Below are 16,045 nucleotides of genomic sequence, written 5' to 3' on the forward strand. Positions count from 1 at the left end.
CAGCCTCGGCTTCTCCCTCGCCGCCATCATTCCTGCCCTTCAGTCCTGCTCCGGCTGGTGGACATGACTTGGCTCCCAAGGCCGGGGAAAGGCGGCCAATCAGAGCACAGGTGGATGCCCTGCACTGGCAAGAGCAGAGGGATACTATCGCCCTGGGCTCTGACAGCACTGGAGACCTTTGCTCCTTGGCAAGTGGGTTTGAGCGCCACTACTGTAGGGAGTGAGATCAATTAAAGAAAACCTAAGACACGGGGTAGCCTTCGCTGTCTCCCTCTTTAGTCTTTGATTTCACGAGATACCAGAATGCTTCTGTCTCAACGTTGGGAACTTTTCAAAATGTTAGAGTCAGGAAAGAACTATTTTTTAAATGTCAGTGTTATTTAATAATTTTTTTCATATTATCGGAAATCTCAAACATCTCCCAAATCAGAGGCAATTCTACTTCTGCCGTTATCAACTCATGTCAGTTATCAACTCATTTAAATTTAAACCCTAGATTTGGTTTCCTAATAACATTCCAAAAGGTTGCTCTCCAGTCTCTCTTCTTTTAAAATTAAACAGCAAAAGGAAGAAAAACACTTTTACGGACCCATCGGCGTTCAGCAGTACTGAGGGCTGGACTTTAGAATCAGCGGATTCCATTGACCAATTATTTCCTGGGGTAAAAAACCCCAGGGTCGCAGCAGGATAGCCATTTCCCTTCACAGGCACCCTGCTTTATGAGAGGGGAAATCTGTGGCCAGCCAGGGCAACATTTTGCAGTCACTTTACCCTGGCCCAGCCACCCATCCACATGTCGTTCTCAAACCAGGCACTTACTAGGACAGGCCCACACTGCCTGGGAACAAATGCCCTTAGCTCGCCCTAAGCTAAATTGGCCTCTTCCCTTGGGCACTTTTGTTTAAGTGAATGTGGCCCAGCTTGAAGTGGGAGTGGAGCCTCCTTGTGTGGGAGCAGGAACACATTTCCACAGCAGATGGAAACTCCCTTGTTGGCATGGTGCTTGCAGAAACTGTCTAGAAAGAATCTCTTTCATGCACAGCCTCCAGGAAGCTGCTGTGGGCGCCGTGGTATAGTAGAAGCCACGAAGCCTCGGCCGGTTACCCTCCAGTCGTGGCTGACTCGTGGGATTGAGTCAGAACTACCCAGAGGTTCCCAGAGCCGCACTCTTGCCGGGAGCGCACGGCCGCATCTTACTCCCATGACAAAGCTGATGGGGTGGCGATTGAGGGCCTCATCACTGAGCCACTAGGCTTCCTGGGTAGAAAGAATACAGCATTTAACACCAGAGCCCTGACTCAGCCCGCTTCTAAGTGATTTTAGACAAACGGCATAACCTCTTTAAGCTTCACCTGCAAACTGGGGCTGCGTTGCACAGGTATAGGGTGGCTACTGCTGTGTCTTCGAGGTGCAGCGACCCCAGAGGAGAGCGCATAAGGAATTATGCAGAGTACGGAGCACACGGTAAACTCACACGCAAAGCACTGTCATCTAGGGGATGCCGCCTCATAGCCCCACTACCATGCAGAGCAGAATTGTCCCCGTGAGTTTCCAAGATTGTAGCTCTTTACAGGAGTAGAAAGCCCCATCTTTCTCCTGCAGAAGAGCCGGTGGCTTCAAACTGCAGACCTTGCAAGTTTGCAGCCCAGAACATAGCCACTCACTCTGCCTCCGTATGAAAACGGACAGCCACCAGGTCTCCTCGCACACGTGGTTCTGAACAAATACTCAATCTCTCCTTATTCTCTTTCCTTTTCTTCTCTTCTTTCTGAGTCGAAATGCTGGCTACCACTTGTAGAGTGCTGACTAGAAGCCAAGCATTGCATCGCAAGGACCTCTGGTTGTCCCTAGTGGATGAGGACTCATCACGACCCCATGTGGGTCAGAATAGACTGGGCTCAGCAGGGTTTGCCATGGGCGGTATTGCTGGAACAGCTCACCAGGCTTTCTTCTGAGTGGACAGGAATGGCTTTGTTTAGCAGTGGCGTGCATTAATCACGTGTCCCTCCCAGGGACTCTAAGCACTGGCTCCCCCTGCCATCGAGTCAGCTCTGACCCGCAGCCCATAGGACAGAGAAGGGCTGCTCCCTAGGTTTCCATGATTGTTAATCTTGACATGAGCAGATGGCTGCTTCTTGCTCCCAAGGAGTGGCTGGGGATTCAAGCCACTGCATTATACAAAGTTCATCCCAACCACACCTGGGTGAGATACTGTTGCTATTTTTCACATGTGGAGGGTGAGATGGCCTAGTGGTTAGGCAGGAGAAGTGACTTTCAAATTCTGTGGAGTTCAGAGCCCAGACTCTTTCCACTCTGACCTCCAGCCTGCCCTCCAGGAAGACTAGTACAAGAGCATGGAACACGGGCAGAGGGTTCAAGAATACGCCAGCCCCTTTAGCTCATGCAGAATGCAACTATGACTTAACTCGGGCCCCTGCCAAATATTCTTGAATTTCCAGTACGAGATCACTTCTTATTTCAGAGTAAATAAAATCTTCCCTGTCCCTTCTATAAACCTCTAAAAACAATAATTAGAAAAATCCTTCCAGAAACCAAACGGATGTACCAACATTTGATTGCTACACTCTTGGACACACACACACACACACACACACACACACACACACACACACACACACAACCTACATGTCTTCTGTTTAAGAGTCAAGTACTACAAAAGATTGTGCAGTTTCAAATAGGATTTCTCATTTTCTTTTTTGTATCTCCGCAAAAGGTTAAAAACCAGGCACAGAAATCACCATAATTCCAAGATTACCTTCAGCGACTGCTTTGGACTTCCTACACAAAGGCAAATCATGCCCACATGCAGGCAGCCAGTCCTGAGTTGTCCCAGAATTGTGCCCCAAAGTCCGAGGAAAGCGATGGAAGGCAACAGTGAGGGAAGAGCCCAGAGAGGCAGAGCCCTGACACCAGTGCGGACACAGCTTCCCACTCAAGTCAGAGCTCAAAAGGCCAACGTCACGAGTATGCACGGATTTTCACCAAGGCCATCTAGTTTTGTTCCCATTACAGGGCCTTTTCCAGATTTAGTTCAACTAAGAATTATGGACTGCATAAATATCCAAGGAGTTTGGTAAAGTCTCCTTGGGATAAAATCTAAAATGTATGCTGAAATTGCTTCTGGGTGACACTGAAACACCATCATGTAAATCCATTCACTGAATTCCTAACTCGTCTTGTGGATCTGAAAGGGGTGATCACGGCAGTCAACCAGAAACAAGTCACAAGAGGATGGTCATTCATGCATTCAGCAGCTATTTAGTGAGGGTCTGCTAGGTGCCGGGTGCCACCATAGAAAAAGACAGGAAGCTTCGTTTCTGCTGAGAAAGGCAATCATAACAACAAGCAAGCAGCATGTCCAGTGAAAAGGGCAGCCTTATGAGGCTTGCCCAACATGGTCCCCTGAGAGCCAAGCTCCCTAGAGTGGGGATGGTACTGTGAGAAATGTTGTCAAAACCCAGGACACCATATTGGTTCCTCTTGGTAACTGGCAGATCAGTATAAACCCCTGATCTGGGCTGTAACGGATGGGTCTGTTGAGAGAGAAGTGGGGCGGACTGCCATATCCCAAATGAATTCACCAATGGGCCATCACAGGAGGTCGACCTACACATGCCCAATAAATCCAAGATGTACTCACTGCAGTGCGACAGGTCTTTATTGTTCGATTTTGCAACGTCAGGTGCTCAAGGCCCAAGACAAGTGAGGCAAAAAGGGGCATGCCTCACATGGTCCTCAGCAAGAATTTTATCCCCCAGTTTGCAAGCCCCCTCCCCCAGTTCCTCATCGGCTGAGTACTATAGGGTTACGAGTCATCCTCCCACTCCACCTTCCTAATTCATCTGGGTCCCACATTCCTTAGCCCGGTTGCCTGAGCTCTAGTGAGCTAACAGTTATCAATTGGCGCCCTGGTGATTGATGAGAGCATTATAGAACTTTCTTGCAAGACAACTGAACTACCTTGCAAGACGTTGAGCCGCATTACAAAAGCAACCCCATTCTCAAGAAGAAATAAAGCGTCACTCAGGCCTAGCCCCAAACCGGACCATTGCCAAGAACCAACAGATGGCCAGGAAAGCCACCCCCAAAAGTGTGGGGAACCCTGATAAGACTTGGCTGACATCAAAGAGCCAGGCAAGCCCAAGCTGCCTATTTAACCCAGGTAGAGACACGGACTTTTCCGAGAGCTAGGAACCAAGGCGACATCCACTCCTGCTGTCGCCAACTCTACCCAGGGAGAGCACACCGATTAAGGCAGTGCTTATTGGGACCAAGGTGCTGGACTAGGACGAGTGTCGTGTGCTGTCCTCACATGCACACTTGCCCTGGTCTTTTCATACTTAGTAGTCTGAGTTGATTTTAAGATCATTAGATTGTTTGGTGTGTGCTGGAAGTCAATAAACCGAACATTCAAAAATGTCTAAGAGCATTAAGTAATTATGGATCGCGCCGCTCATGACAGTTATTCAGTAACCACCTCTTTGCTCTCTGTTTGCTGAAGATGGACCAGCCTGGTGACTTATTGCTCACCGTATCTGAGCAGGCTTTGTAGAAAGAGGTGGCATCACCCGTGTCTTAATAGCCCAAGGTCTGCTGCAGGCTTGCATCTCAATTACTTCCAGCTGGAGAGCCTGCTGCACCTGTTGAGATTCTATGATGGACACCTGAGTTAGGGAACCCTCCAGGGCCATTTGGGAACATGCTCTGAGCCATCAGCCGGACAGGCTCCATTTCCTCATCTGTATTGGACATCTTATTATTTTTGCTGGCCATCTGCTTTACCAAGTAATCGTGTTTATCATTTTAGATAATTGCCAAAAGAAATTCTAACATCTCAGAAAGCTATGGATGACACTGAATGTCCAAAATACATTAGTAGAGTCCCCACACGGATCCAGCATTCCACTGAATTCCCTCTGACCATGGACCAGGCATGTAAATAGGCCCGCCCTCAGATAGATAGCATTGGGAAGTGGATGACTACAGCCCCTTGACCAGCCCAGGGTAGGGCAATCTCCTTCAGGGGCTTACCTGAGTGTGTCCTTGATTTAGATCACTGTGCCGGGGGTCCCATGGTCATGAGCCATGCCCTGACTGCCTCGAGGAAGCCCAGGACCAATGTTACAAGCTCCGTTGCCTTACATAATGCATGTGTCCCAGTCATGGCCCCAAAGCCACTCCACGGGTCCAACCAGTCACTAGGTCATATTGATCTGCCACCAACGATGGTTATGGGACACTCTTCTTTGACCTCCATGTCCTCTTTAAAGCTACGTATCCCAGAAAACTCTCGAAGGCTATCATGACCTCCTGGTGATAATTGCCCTTATCCAGATGCTTTGGCTCTGCAGTTGTTTTGTGTTTGTCCTGTTTAAGATTTAATACATGTTTTTTTAAAAAAATAAAATAAAGAAATTCTAACCAAAACTTGTGAGTTTAATCTAACAGCTATATGTCACCAAATTGACTGCCATTGAGTCAATACCAGCTCGCAGAGATAAAATGTGGTGTATACGCGCAAGGACTACTACTACTCAGTAAGACAAGTGAAGTCTTGATACAAGCTACTACATGGATGACACTTGAAGACATTATACTAAAGAAATAAGTCCATTACAAAAGGATAGATATTATGAATACTCACTTATATAAAAAGACAAGACCAGGTAAATTATAGAGAGTAAGGTTTCTTAGTGGTTACTAGTGTTGGAAGGGAAGGAGAAAAGAAGTTATTGTTTATGAAGTACTGAGATTGGGTTTGGATGATGATGGAAAAAATGACGATGGAAAACAGTCACATTGATTAAGGATAGGGGTGCACAGCCAATTAATGTAATAGCTGTCAACATAAGTAGTACACCTGTAAAAAGTGAAATGGGTAAAAGATGTGTGATAGATATATTTACAACAATGGCCAAACAAACAAACAAACAAACGAAAAAGACCACTTGGGGAGAACCAAACAACTTGTGGGACTTGGTTCCTTGGTTTGCAGGTTCAAGGTCCTGGATTCATGGGGCACTCCAGTTGATTGGTCTAATAATGTGTTCAGTGGCTGTGTTCTGACACTTCACTTCTCACATAGTGTCTGGGGTCGTAGAGCTTGTAAGCAGCCAATTGAGGCACAATGACTGGCCTCTATGTATCCGAGCAAGAGAGGAAGAAGGAGAGTCAGGAATACTCCAAAACCAGAACCTGCTGCCAGTGAGCATATCCCAACGCATAGCAATCCTACAGGAGAGAGGAGAACCACCCCTGCGGGTTTCTGAGACGAAATCTCTACATGAGAAGAAACCTCATCTTTCTCCCAAGGAGCGGTTGGTGGTTTCAAACTGCTCATCTGGTGGTTAGCAGCTCAATTTGATACCCACTCTGCCACCAGGGGTCCTGAGCATCAGGTATAGGAGGAGAAAATGCAATGGACCTAATTATATCCATGAACGATGGCCAGGAGATAAGAAGGCCTGGGTGATGCCTGACTACCATTACTGCACATTTCAATGAAACAATATATAGAATAATCCTGACCTATAGGGAGGAAACACAGGACCAAGTTTAATTCTCATGGACTCCAGAGTTTCTGGTATTTCCTTCTTGGAGGTAGGAAATGCTCTGCTCACACCCTGGGAGACAAAGCAACTGACAAGACACCTGGACCAACCCTGATGCAGCCCTGGGTGCTGGAGAAGCCATGCAGAGACCCCTGCCAGCACTGAGATATTTCCAATGTCACTGGATCCAGAGACTTACTACCCACGGGCCTGTGATCTTCTACATTCAGCATCATTGCAAGTGTTTCGTGAGTCTGAGGAGGACTTTATAGATTGGTATCGGACGTATGAGCTAATATCGGACTTATGGACTTGATCTGGACTGGGCTGGGATGTTTTCTCAATGTTCCATTCCTTTTGTATATAAACCTCTCTCTTATATACATATGCGTGTTTATGAATTTGTTTCTCTAGTCTACCCAGACTAACACATGCAGTTTTTTAAAAACCAGAGAAATGGCACATGTATTTATTAAAGAAAATGTCCTTGAGCTAAAACGAATATTTGAGTTTATACATTGATTGCATTCATTATGCCTAAGCAAAGGTAGATCCATATTATTTATGAAAACTATGCACATCTGTGGAATTTTTTCAAAGATGTTCAAAGAATTAGATATTTAAGAAAGCATGGAGACACACCACTCACTCACTCACTCCACTCACTCACTCCACTCACCCACTCCACTCACTCACTCCACTCACTCACTCACTCTACTCACTCACTCCACTCACTCCACTCACTCACTCCACTCACTCACTCACTCCACTCACTCACTCACTCCACTCACTCCACTCACTCACTCACTCCACTCACTCACTCACTCACTCCACTCACCCACTCCACTCACTCCACTCACCCACTCCACTCACTCACTCACTCCACTCACTCACTCACTCCACTCACTCACTCACTCACTCCACTCACTCCACTCACTCACTCACTCCACTCACTCACTCACTCACTCCACTCATCCACTCCACTCACTCCACTCACCCACTCCACTCACTCACTCACTCCACTCACTCACTCCACTCACTCCACTCACTCACTCACTCCACTCACTCACTCACTCCACTCACCCACTCCACTCACTCACTCACTCCACTCACTCACTCACTCCACTCACTCCACTCACTCCACTCACTCCACTCACTCCACTCACTCATTCCACTCACCCACTCCACTCACTCATTCACTCCACTCACTAAAAAAAAAAGCATGAAAAAGAGTCATCAATTATAGTTCATATGATCCCAAACTTGAAAAATGCACAAGAACAAATAGAAAAAAAATTAAAACTATTGATGAATTCAGAAAGGTAGATCATCGCATAATAGATATATCAAAATTTATAGAAATTAGTCATTTTCGTTGAAAAATAAAGTAAAACATTCTATCTATAGTAAGAATATTACCATCATTGCCAATTTAAAAGCAACCATGAAAAATAAATCAATAAAAGCAACAGTGAAATGCAACTGACCAATTAATAAGAAATATACAGAACTTTTAAAAAGAAAATGATAACACTCTTATAAAAGGCATACAGGAATTCTCAAAGGGATTCTTGATCAAATTTATATAAATATTCATTCTTCATACTCTAGAAATTCAAAGTAATGCCTACCAAAATTTCAGAAGGACTTGTAGAAACTTGAAAAATGGTTTCCAAACTTTTTTGAAAAATATACTGTGATGAATACACAGGAAAATTCAGAAAAGAAAATGAGTTTGAATCAGCTACAGAGGATATGAACAAAATTCTTAAGCTAAGTTAGCAAGGTAGATTCACATTTTTCCAAGAATAAGTAGCTCAATGGAATAAAATAGAATGGTGAAATGCTTCTCACGTTTGTGTGTGATAAAAATGACATTCCAGTGGGGGAAAAGATTCAGGGGTTTTTGTTTTTAAAGACCTAACATTTATGTTTTAATCGATAAAGGAACTAGGGTTATTTTTATCTCATCCCTAATATTCCCATTCACTCCAACCTGCCATTTCAGTGACTCCATTAAAGTTTTGGACAATAAGAAAAATGTTGGTTGGAAAGGGGGAACCGATTACAAGGGTCTACATGTGTCCTCCTTCCTGGGGGATGGACAAGAGAAAAGTGGGTGAAGGGAGACATCGGACAGGGCAAGATATGACAAAATAATAATTTATAAATCATCAAGGATTCATGAGGGAGGGGGAGCGGAGAGGGAGGGGAAAATGAGGACCTGATGCCAGGGGCTTAAGTGAAGAGCAAATGTTTTGAGAATGATGAGGGCAGTGAATGTTCAAATGTGCTTTACACAACTGATGTATGTATGGATTATGATAAGAGTTGTATGAGCCCCTAATAAAATGATTTTAAAAATGTACTTACCTGATAAACTCAAATGATATAATTTGAATGGACCATTTTAAGTAATTCTGGTTAAGAGACAATCTTATTTTCTCAGATTCTTTGGGCCACAACTATTTGTATGCCTTAACGGTGTATTTTCATGTTCTCTGTAACCATATCTAGGATATGAATTTTATATCCACGCTTTTATTTATTTAACATGGAATGTGATGGTACCTTTCTTCCTCGAGCTGGGCACATATTCATGTTCTTCTTTCACAGAGACTTTACAGCCCCTTATCCGACAGAAAAAGGATCGTCTTGAGCCAGAATACACAAGTGTCCTTCCAGTGTGGAAATGATTGCGAACTTGCAAACCAGCTTTCATGGTAGAAGGAGGCAAGATAAGAAGTAAAAGAGAATATTTTGCAGTAACTGTGAAATTTATCTATGAAAGATTTTTAGTTCTCTATTACATTTTGACGTCCTAGAGACCCGATAGAACAGAGTAGAACGCCCCCATCGGGTTTACCAGGCTGCCTTTATGGAAGCAGACTGGCACATCTTTCTCCTGCTGAGTGGCTGGTGGGTTCAAACCATCAACCTTTCAGTTAGTCAAGTGCTTAATGACTTCTCCATCAGGGTTGCTATGAATGGAAATCAGCCAGACAAGGCAAAACAGCAGCCTTACATTTCTGCACGCATTTTTAAAATGTATCTGTCAAGCAATCACATTTTGATGACTTATAACCACTTGCCATTTACCTCTAAATTTCCTCCTGAAAATGAATAATAGACATCATACAATAAAATGAAATAATATTTTTTAAAAACCAAAGCTCCATATTTTTATATTGTTAATTATTATTTGATATTTTTAGAGAAGATAAGAAATACTTTCTCAAGTATAAGTATACAAAGTCTTTTACTAAGTAAGTCTTACTCATATAAGAAAAAAAAATCGTGATCCCAGTTCCCTGGTACAGATAAGAGCTCTTGACACATGGAATCCAGGACAGATAAATCCTCAGGAACCAATGGGAGTAGCGATACCATGAAGGTAAGGGAGAAGGTGGGGGAAGAAGTGGGTGAAAGAGAGGACTGATCACAATGATGAGCGGGGGGACAAACAACAGAAATGTGAGTGAAGGGAGACAGAGGATGGTATAAGATGTGAAAATAATAATAATTTATGATTTATTAAGGGGTCATGAGGGCGGGAGGGTGGCAGAGGAAGGGAAAAAAGCTGATACCAAGGCCTCAAGTAGAAAGAAAATATTTTGAAAATGATGATGGCAACAGATGTACAAATATGCTTGATACAATTGATGTATGGATTGTTACGAGTTGTAAGAGCCCCCAATAAAATGCTTTACTTTTTAAAAAGACATTTTTTTCTTAACAGAGCTAAACAATTAAAATGCCAATAAATTTTATTTAAAATAAGACACTTTCTTATAAAGACTTCATTAGCACAGGAAAAAGAGGAAATATGATTTAATCATGTGTTCTCAAATCAAAGTATCTTCAAATCACTATGATTTTATATGAATACAGAAATTCTTGGGACAGCTAGACTGAATTTTTTAAAACTTTGAAGTTAGGGATGATGAAGTTGACAAATTTTAAAAATGGACATAAGTGTGCTGAAATGAGTACTTACTGTTGGCATCTACTAGTGTCTCCCGTGGTAGGGTACCAGAAGAAGAAAGTTGTTCTTTTACTTTGGCAACATCTTTAGGATGTAAAAAGTCAAATAAGCTTTGTCCAGTCAGACTGGCCTATTCATAAGACAGATAGATAATCATTTAAAACTAGAACCATAATTTTTCTTATCCAGGCAGCTGATAAATACCTATTCCTTTACTAGAGTTGCTTTTCCTCAAGTTCAAAGCATGTAGTATAAACTTAGTGCTAGAAGCAGAGTGATATTTAAAGACAGGAAATAAATGCATGACTAAAAAACCATAACCAAATACACACAAATCAACTCAAACATCTAGTCATTAAGGTTCTGCTAGTGTTTGTCTAATTTTTAAAAATCCTCCAGATCACTTGTTTCTAAATTATATGATGCTTTACTTTTAACTTTTCTTTAAAAAAAAACACATTTGGAAGCCATATATCTTTTAGGAATTTAATACCCACAATATGAGAGAAACTCTCACAAGTCAACAACACAAAGACATTCCAACTCAGCCTCTCCAAAAGCGATGGACAAATGGTCAATAAGCAGACTGTTGGAAATCATGGCCATGCTGTGAGTTGCCATTAGGTAGAACTTCACTTACGACCACCCCCTGTTTGTCCTGGGTGTTTAAGGCTGTGACCTCTGTGCAGTTTGAGGGGGTCAAAGGCCACCGACACATTTCTGGCACCTAACATCATGGGAATCTCCAGCTGCTATGGGGTGGCCGCTGAAACATACGGTCAGCGCACGGGGGATGGGGCTGCATGTGCGATCCCGACTCTCAGTTCTCTTAGTGGATGCGGCGTGTTGTGGACAGAGTGTCCTGTATCCCCAATTAGAAGATAGAAGATTCAGGTCTTGCATGGTTTTTGTGTCCTCGATTGTGGCAGGATTCATATGGTTCTCCGTCCTTCTGTGTACAGTATAACACTTCTTTTTCTGCTATTTAACTCCATATCTATAAATGCCTATTATACTCCCCACGCTGTGAGTCTATCGGAAAATGAGGCTTTATGTGAGTTATTCAAGATTAAAACTGTGGTCAATTTGACTTCCAGTTTAATTGAGACCACAGATGCAAGTTTCAACTAAGTTGTGTTGAGGAATAAGGAGGTAAGGTAAGGTAAGGTCATTACTAAGCTACTTAATTAAACACATTCATATTCCAGGGTTTGTTGCCAGAGATTGTGCCAAAAGCTGTTATGGAATGCACATAACTTAATGAAAGGGAATCTTACTACCTCTTGAAGAAGGGGAGTCAGGAGGAAACGGGTATGAAGACTGTGAAGAAGGAAATGGACAGTGTGGCCAATTGCCTCCGTGAACAATCGCTTCCTTTGCCGTGCAACCCAGTGGCATCTGTTTTGCTGTGTATCACTTCAGCAACAATTTTTAAAATCTTAAAATAATAATACTGTTGCTTCTTAGAGGAGGGAGAGAAAGGTAGCCGACAGGCTTCGGATACTCTCAGAGACAACACATCTCGTGTTTATATTTTGAGAACAGGTAGAATCATCCCTCATCCCTTTACTAGGACAAGACTGAGGCTCGACACTCCCATGCAAGACATTTCTGTTGACAAGCCACATGGAGCTATGCTGATGGAGCCAGAGCCCTGGAGCTGGAGGAGCCACGTGGAGACCCACGCCAGTGCTGCAATGCTTCCACTGCCACTGGATCCACAAGACTTCCCACCCACTGGCTTGCATGCGGCTCATTGTCTGGCTGCATGAGTCTAAAGAGGAATTTATGGACTCATATCAACCTATGAGCTAATAGCCAACGTACAGACTTGATCCTGACTGGGCTGGGATGTTTTCTTAATGTACCATTGCTCTTTGATATAAAGTTCCTTCTACACAAACACACACACACACACACACACACACACACACACGACGAAGCTACTTGAAAGTGAACACGAATCCCAGTAATAAAAGTCCGCGCCTTTTCTCCGGGCGCTCTGATTCCGTGCACACTAATCTATATCCCACTGGGAAGAAGTGAGTCAGGAAAGGCACCTGAAGACATATGTGTCTGAAAACGTGAGCACTGTGCAGAAAAGATCTTTAGCATTGGATACCTGGTCATAATTAAGTGTTTTGGAGACTGATTTAGAAACAAAGAGGATTTTTCCTCTTTCACATCCAACCACAAATAGGAAGCCTTCAGCAGTCTAGGGTTTAAAAGAAAAAAAAGTCAACATTTGAAAATATCACCAGTCTTGCTCAAACATACATTTAGATTTTGAGGAAGTTATTAGAGCAGCTGGCCTCATGAAGTCGCCATAAAGCTTTATCAAAGTGACCCTCAGATACTTCTTAAAGGCATAAAGATATTTCTACTTTATAAAAGTGACCCTCAGATAGCTTCTTAAAGGCATAAAGATATTTCTACTTTATAAAAGTGATCCTCAGATAGCTTCTTAAAGGCATAAAGATATTTCTACTTTATAAAAGTGATCCTCAGATAGGTTCTTAAAGGCATAAAGATATTTCTAAATAAGGACAAACTGAATCCCAGGCTAGTGATTTTGACACGAAAGACTGGGCCATGGTATATCCAGTTGAATATTTCCGAATGTAAGAATTATCTTTACCATTTTCTATTTTTATCAACTGAAAACAAATATAAAGCAAATTAGGTAGGTGTGTCCCAGCCAAATAAGGGGGCAGGAGAGTTAAAACACAGACTGGCGAGAAAGTTGCCAAGCTATGGCACAACCTTCTATATTTTAAAAATGTCTTCACTACCTGCAAACATCCTTCATGCTTCTAGGAGGAATACCACGTTTAGATTCAGCTACTCAAATCAAAGAGTAGCATAAACAGTTTTTGGAAGAAAAATGGACAACAGTACATATGAAGGATCTTTCTATTTGATCACACTGCGGCTTAGCACCTGGTCATACGAGCACTTGAGCACAGCATTTCTCAACTCCAGGGAGCAGATGGCAATGACAGGACCACCTTTCTTATGTCAAATAAACCTCTAGCAGAGTGAACTTGAAAACCCATGTATACAAAGTAATGAGGGCAGAAACGTCAAAAGGCATCACCTGGCTGGGGACTCAGGGAGGAGCCAGTAACTGGCTGCTCCACAGAGAACAGGACCCTGGAGGGCTGGGCTGCAGGAGCCGCTATGGGGGAGGCAAGTTGCGCAGAGTGAGGGAGAGTGCATTCGGCACCGGTGGGGGCTAGCACTCCAGGGAAGCTCTGCTTCCTATTCATGAAAGTGCCTATCTACTGGCTCTACTTTCCTTAGTCCAAACTGCTAAGTAATGGCTGTTCTCTAACTTAACATCTCTATCTCATAGGAAATGGGGTTCAATGTAGAATCATGAGTGTTTATAATAGGGAGCAAATTCAAGAAACGCTCTCATGTACATAAAAATGAAAGTGAAAAATACAACGTAAACCTATTGTTCTACTTACCTTAAGGATTAAGTGTCTGAGCTCACTATCCTGAATAAAGGAAGGCCTGTAATTATCTCCTATGAATGAATTTGTCATGCCTACAACGAAACAAGTCAGAAGTCATTGAGAGGACACGAAGGAAGCAAACACAGTACGCTATGCCGCTGCCGTCTTTGCTGGTGAAAATGACGGCATTTCTTTGAGTAGGCTGCAAGTCATTCTGCTTCATGATTAAAATGTCTTCAGTTTGCACCAGCGATTCCTAGAGCCAACTTCTTTATTTTTGCTCAAATGTGCAGACAATAAGAGCTTGATATAAAAAGAAGCATCTCCCCGCATCCCCAGGGGAATGAGCAACAGAAACAAGGGCAAAGGGAGACAGTGGATGGTGTAAGATATGAAAATAAAAATAATTTATAATTTATCAAGGGGCCATGAGAGTGGGAGGGCGGGGGAGGGAGGTAACAAAGAGGAGCTGATACCAAGGGCTCAAGTAGAAAGAAAATATTTTGAAAATGGCGATGGCAACATATGCACAAATGTGCTTGACTCACTGGATGGATGGGTTATTATAAGAGTTGTAAGAACCTCCAATAAAATGATTCATTAGAAAAATAAGCATTTACATAAAATATACATATAATATTATTAAAGGACAGAACCAGTCCCCACTTATCATGATAGAGAGGTTCAAAGAGCAGGTCGATATGCAAAAATGAAGGAAGATCACATCTGATAACAAAATGGAGGATAACCATACCATGACACAGCTGCGCAGCTCTTTATCAATCGCCAAACTACACCGAATCAGGGCACAGTCAAGCTGACACATCACTTCAACTAACACAGCCAGTGTAGCTCAGACCTCACACCTCCACGTTCATGAAGGACAAGAGTACACAGTAAGGAGAAAACCAGTCAGGTAGTGGATATTTTATTACGGTCATAAATGCAAAATGACAGATAACAAACTAGTCAATAAGTCAGTAGTAGGTGTGTAATTATTTTTATAATTGCTTATCTTATTAAAACTGGTCATCCTCTGAATGCTGGGATTCAGGAACTCTGGGCACATTATAAGGATTCACAGAACTTTCAAGTTAGAAAGTTTCTTTAGAGATCATATGATGACTTCTGAAAATATGTAACTATATATTATTATGGGGAAAAAACCTCATTTTAATCCCTTAGTTCAGAGCTAATTATAATTTTAAAAATTGAGAGACACTAGGGAAACTGAAAAACTGGCAAAATGATGTAGAATTAGCAAAATCTATATGAACCATCTATATATCAAAATCTCTCTTGGAAGAAGGAAGCCAGAATGCTCCTTAGAAACAAGGATGGCCTGACTTCATCTGACGTATTTCGGGCATTTTGTCAGGAGAGACCAGTCCCTGGAGAAGGGCATCGAGTTTGGTAACGTGGCGGAGCAATGAAAGAGCAGACCCTCCATGAGATGGACTGGCACAGTGGCTGCCACCAGGGCCCCAGGCACGGGACCCACTGTGAGGATCAGGTAGGGTCGCTATATGTTGGAACTGACTTCATGCCACCTAAGAACAACCTATAAAGTTTAACTGGAAAGATGAGAAGCCCCCAAACCACATTTGCCTTAAGGGTATCTGCCAACCAACCCTGGCTCCTCAGGGTCCTTCATGGTCATACCGGGGCATAGAGGAACAGAGCAGGGATTTCCCAAAATATCTCAGAGTAAGAGCTATTCAGAAATGACCCATTTTCTCTCATCTGCATCACACTACCTTCCTAATACCATCCCCTTCTCTCCGGCGACTGCAAGAAAGGTTGTTTTCTCAAGCAAGGTGATGGTAACCCTCTAAGATGTTTAAGTCACAAATTGGCCTTTGGATGGTTTGCAGCCCCACTTCACAAACTACAAATTGCAAAATAAAAACTGCCTCATTCTATGATTTGATACGTGTTCTCAGAGTGGCAGCATTCCCAAGAACTTGGCTGAAGAAAAGAAAAACCCTGATCTTCTCCACAGGAAACTGCCTTTTTCTCTAGGCCTC

The 16,045-nt window shown here is 43.0% G+C and overlaps 1 protein-coding gene across 7 annotated transcripts in view; it reads right to left on the reverse strand.

Moving 5' to 3' along the window:
- The window catches only part of BMAL2 (basic helix-loop-helix ARNT like 2), an 80,592-nt gene that overhangs the window by 15,194 nt on the left and 49,353 nt on the right, over positions 1–16,045 (reverse strand). For 6 of the 7 annotated variants that reach the window (XM_075551942.1, XM_075551938.1, XM_075551939.1 and 3 more), the window contains 4 exons: positions 14,031–14,110; positions 12,680–12,772; positions 10,570–10,687; positions 9,144–9,287 (listed from right to left, as the gene is read on the reverse strand). The exons of the other annotated variant lie outside the window; for it this stretch is intronic. In XM_075551942.1, coding sequence (XP_075408057.1) covers positions 9,144–9,287; positions 10,570–10,687; positions 12,680–12,772; positions 14,031–14,110 — 435 coding nt within the window. The remainder of the gene's footprint in view (positions 1–9,143; positions 9,288–10,569; positions 10,688–12,679; positions 12,773–14,030; positions 14,111–16,045) is intronic. 7 annotated transcript variants of the gene reach the window in all.

This window comes from Tenrec ecaudatus, chromosome 6 (genome assembly GCF_050624435.1).
Source record: "Tenrec ecaudatus isolate mTenEca1 chromosome 6, mTenEca1.hap1, whole genome shotgun sequence".
NCBI classification, from domain to species: domain Eukaryota; kingdom Metazoa; phylum Chordata; class Mammalia; order Afrosoricida; family Tenrecidae; genus Tenrec; species Tenrec ecaudatus.